Genomic DNA, 3,314 nt, shown 5'->3' with positions numbered 1-3,314 from the left:
CATGGATGCAGAAGTGGGCCCCCGCCGACCCCTCCGCGCCCGCGCCCGCCCCCTCCCCGGGCCACGCGCCCTCCACCTCCATCGACCGCATCGTCCACCGCCTCCGCAACCTCGGCCTCGGCACCGACGACGACGAGCCCTCCTCCTCCCCCGCCGACGCCCCGCTCGACGGCAGGGAGCGCCTCGGCGACCTGCTCGACCGCAGCTGGGCGCGCCCCGACCGCCAGTTCGCCGCCTCCGGCCTCGACGAGGCCGTCCTCCCGTGGGAGAGGGACCGGGAGAGCGACGGCGAGGAGGCGGACGGGGTCAAGAGGAAGCGGGTCAGGGCGCCCTCCCTTGCGGAGCTCACCATGGACGACGTGGAGCTGCGCCGCCTGCGGGGCATGGGCATGACCCTCAAGGACCGCATCACCGTGCCCAAGGCCGGGGTCACGCAGGCCATCACGGAGAAGATCCACGACGCCTGGAGGAAGTCGGAGCTGGTCCGCCTCAAGTTCCACGAGGACCTCGCCAACGACATGAAGACTGCCCATGAGCTTGTCGAGGTACTCTGCCCCTGCATTATCAAATAATGCAGCACTAGGAATGTTCAGTCTCATTATTGGTTGTCGCAATTGGACCTGCAATCTTCTGTTTGTTCCAGTGAATTTGATGTCCAGTCTTTATTGGTCAGAGACGAACAGGAGGATTGATCATATGGAGGGCAGGGAGTGTCATGGTTGTCTATCGCGGGAGCAATTACACGAGGCCTCTGAAATCTCAACCTTTGGACGGTACCTCGTCACTGAGGAAGGGTGAAGATAGTACACTGTTCATCCCCGATGGCTCGAGCACTGCTGAGAGTGATAATCAGGGGAAGGATCTAACTGCTCAACATGATAATGCACCCATATTGGATCTGCACAATACAGAGGACATGACGGAAGAAGAGCTGGAGTTCAATCAAATGCTTGATGAGCTGGGCCCTCGTTTCGTGGATTGGTGGGGAACAGGAATTTTACCTGTGGATGCCGACTTGCTGCCTCAAACAATTCCAGGTTATAAAGCGCCATTTAGAGTTCTTCCAACTGGAATGCGTACAAGCCTTACCAACTCAGAGCTCACTAATTTGCGAAAGTTAGCAAGGAACCTCCCTTGTCATTTTGCTCTAGGTATTGCTTTTCGATAGTGCGAATATCATTCCCTCATCACAGCTTTTACTGCTGGCATTAAACAGCTGCTTATTGCTTCCTAACCTTCATTGAAGGGAGAAACCGGAATCATCAAGGCTTGGCCGCGGCTATTGTTAAGCTTTGGGAGAAGAGTTTGGTGGTGAAAATAGCTGTCAAACGTGGAATCCAGAACACAAATAATAAGCTGATGTCAGACGAAATAAAGGTTTGGATACCATCTTATTGTTGTTCCCTCTCATTGATAGGCATGGCTACTTTGTAAAAGTTGCATCAATGGACCTTGGAAACTCTTGTTCTTATCAGACTGTATTTTGTCCTTGGTAGCTAAGCTGAGTCCCAACTGAATATCATCTAAAGACTTTTAATGCATGAATAAGTGCAACTAAAAGACTGTCCCAAGACAAGTTTCTGGTTCAATCTCTTATGAAATTTATCTTTTTACTACCAAAGCAATTAGCAATATCAAGAGTTCCTAAAAATCACCACCAGAATTCAGCTCAAGTAAACATGTAGAAAGGATTAAACCATGTCCAGCACTTACCGAATCATAAAATATTAGCAGCAAAAGTGTGTTACACATAATAGAACTTGCTTCCTGGATCCTGTACCAATAAAATAGGCTTGCTGATGAAGTGTTCTGATAGAGCATCATGCATCACTAAGAGCATCTTTTCTTTAGGAACTTGCACAATTTAGAATTATATTCCCATGTTAGTGTTTACATTGAGTTCAAAAGCATGTTTCAGGAGATCATTTTCGTCCTTCTATAATTTTTGTAACCTCTACAAGCTCTGGTGCATTTGCTAATGTTTCCCAATTTTGTACATCCAGAATCTAACAGGGGGTACCCTGCTTCTTCGAAATAAATATTACATTGTAATATATCGTGGAAAAGACTTCCTCCCAACGTCTGTTGCTGCTGCCTTGGCTGAAAGAGAGGAGTTGACAAAAGATATCCAGAATCTAGAGGAGCAGAGAAGATCCATTTCCATTGAACACTCTCCGGAGGATGGTTTTGATGGGCATGCTCTCGTAGGAACTCTTGCTGAATTTCAGGAGGCGCAAGCCCGCTGGGGAAGAAATGTAACTTCTAAGGAGCAACAAGAGATGAAAGAAGCGTCTTTTAGATCAGAAAAGGAAAAGCTTTTCAGAAGACTCGAACACAAGCTTTCCATTGTAAGCAATTTATATATGTTGTTCTTAAATAACAACTGTAGCTTAAGAAAGCAAAATGGGCTTCCACTTAAATTGGAATATTTCATTTTCAGTGTACATATCATTGTATTGAAATGTTTATTTGTATTGCTCTTGTAATTATGAAGTTGAGTTTGCTTATCTTTTATAGGTATGCTAATGTGACATAATCTTGTAACCTTAGTTATTTGTTCTTCCTTGATTTCTTCTTTAAATATACAGGCTCAAGCAAAAATACATAGAGCAGGGAAGTTATTATCAAAGATTGAAGCTTCTATGGTCCTTGCAAACCCATCCGATGACCGAGAAATGATCACAGCCGAGGAGAGATCTGTTTTCCGTAGAATTGGTCTGAAAATGAAAGCATATTTGCCTGTTGGTAAGTTTCTTGAACAATCACCTCATAACATGATTAACCATTTCTATTGAGTAATTGATTTATCCTATTTGTTTATATTAGGAATCCGTGGTGTCTTTGATGGCGTCATTGAAAATATGCACTTGCACTGGAAGCACAGGGAAGTTGTCAAATTGATTACAAAGCAAAAGACCTTGGCGTTTGTTGAGGAGACAGCACGACTTCTAGAGTATGAGAGTGGCGGTATACTAGTTGCAATCGAAAGAGTCCCCAAGGGTCACGCACTTATTTTTTACCGTGGAAAGAATTACAGGAGGCCTATTAACATAAGGCCTAGAAATCTCTTAACAAAGGCTAAGGCATTGAAACGTGCAGTTGCAATGCAACGCCATGAAGTAAGTTCATGTATATTAGGTTGCCATAAAAGAGTGGACTTCCTTATGATTTTCTTTAAACTCATGACTTGTCATGCACTCATGCAGGCCCTCAGCCAGCATATAGATCAACTGGAATTCAATATGAAGCAAATGAAGCGTGATTTGGTATGTAATGTTTCTATACAACAAAGTTATTCTATGTCCGTTAAGACA

The 3,314-nt window shown here is 45.1% G+C and overlaps 1 protein-coding gene across 1 annotated transcript in view; it reads left to right on the top strand.

Annotated features, from left to right (window-relative positions):
• Positions 1 to 3,314, top strand: part of LOC119355389 (CRM-domain containing factor CFM3, chloroplastic/mitochondrial-like) — a 5,283-nt gene that overhangs the window by 712 nt on the left and 1,257 nt on the right. Inside the window, exons 2-8 of the mRNA XM_037622190.1 lie at positions 12 to 545; positions 674 to 1,151; positions 1,247 to 1,377; positions 2,004 to 2,348; positions 2,589 to 2,745; positions 2,827 to 3,119; positions 3,207 to 3,266. Of these exons, the coding sequence (XP_037478087.1) occupies positions 12 to 545; positions 674 to 1,151; positions 1,247 to 1,377; positions 2,004 to 2,348; positions 2,589 to 2,745; positions 2,827 to 3,119; positions 3,207 to 3,266 (1,998 nt within the window). The remainder of the gene's footprint in view (positions 1 to 11; positions 546 to 673; positions 1,152 to 1,246; positions 1,378 to 2,003; positions 2,349 to 2,588; positions 2,746 to 2,826; positions 3,120 to 3,206; positions 3,267 to 3,314) is intronic.

The sequence above is a fragment of the Triticum dicoccoides genome, chromosome 1A (genome assembly GCF_002162155.2).
Source record: "Triticum dicoccoides isolate Atlit2015 ecotype Zavitan chromosome 1A, WEW_v2.0, whole genome shotgun sequence".
In the NCBI taxonomy this organism is placed as follows: Eukaryota; Viridiplantae; Streptophyta; class Magnoliopsida; order Poales; family Poaceae; genus Triticum; species Triticum dicoccoides.
Note: the sequence above shows the minus strand (reverse complement) of the source record. Positions and strands in the feature narration are given on the sequence as shown.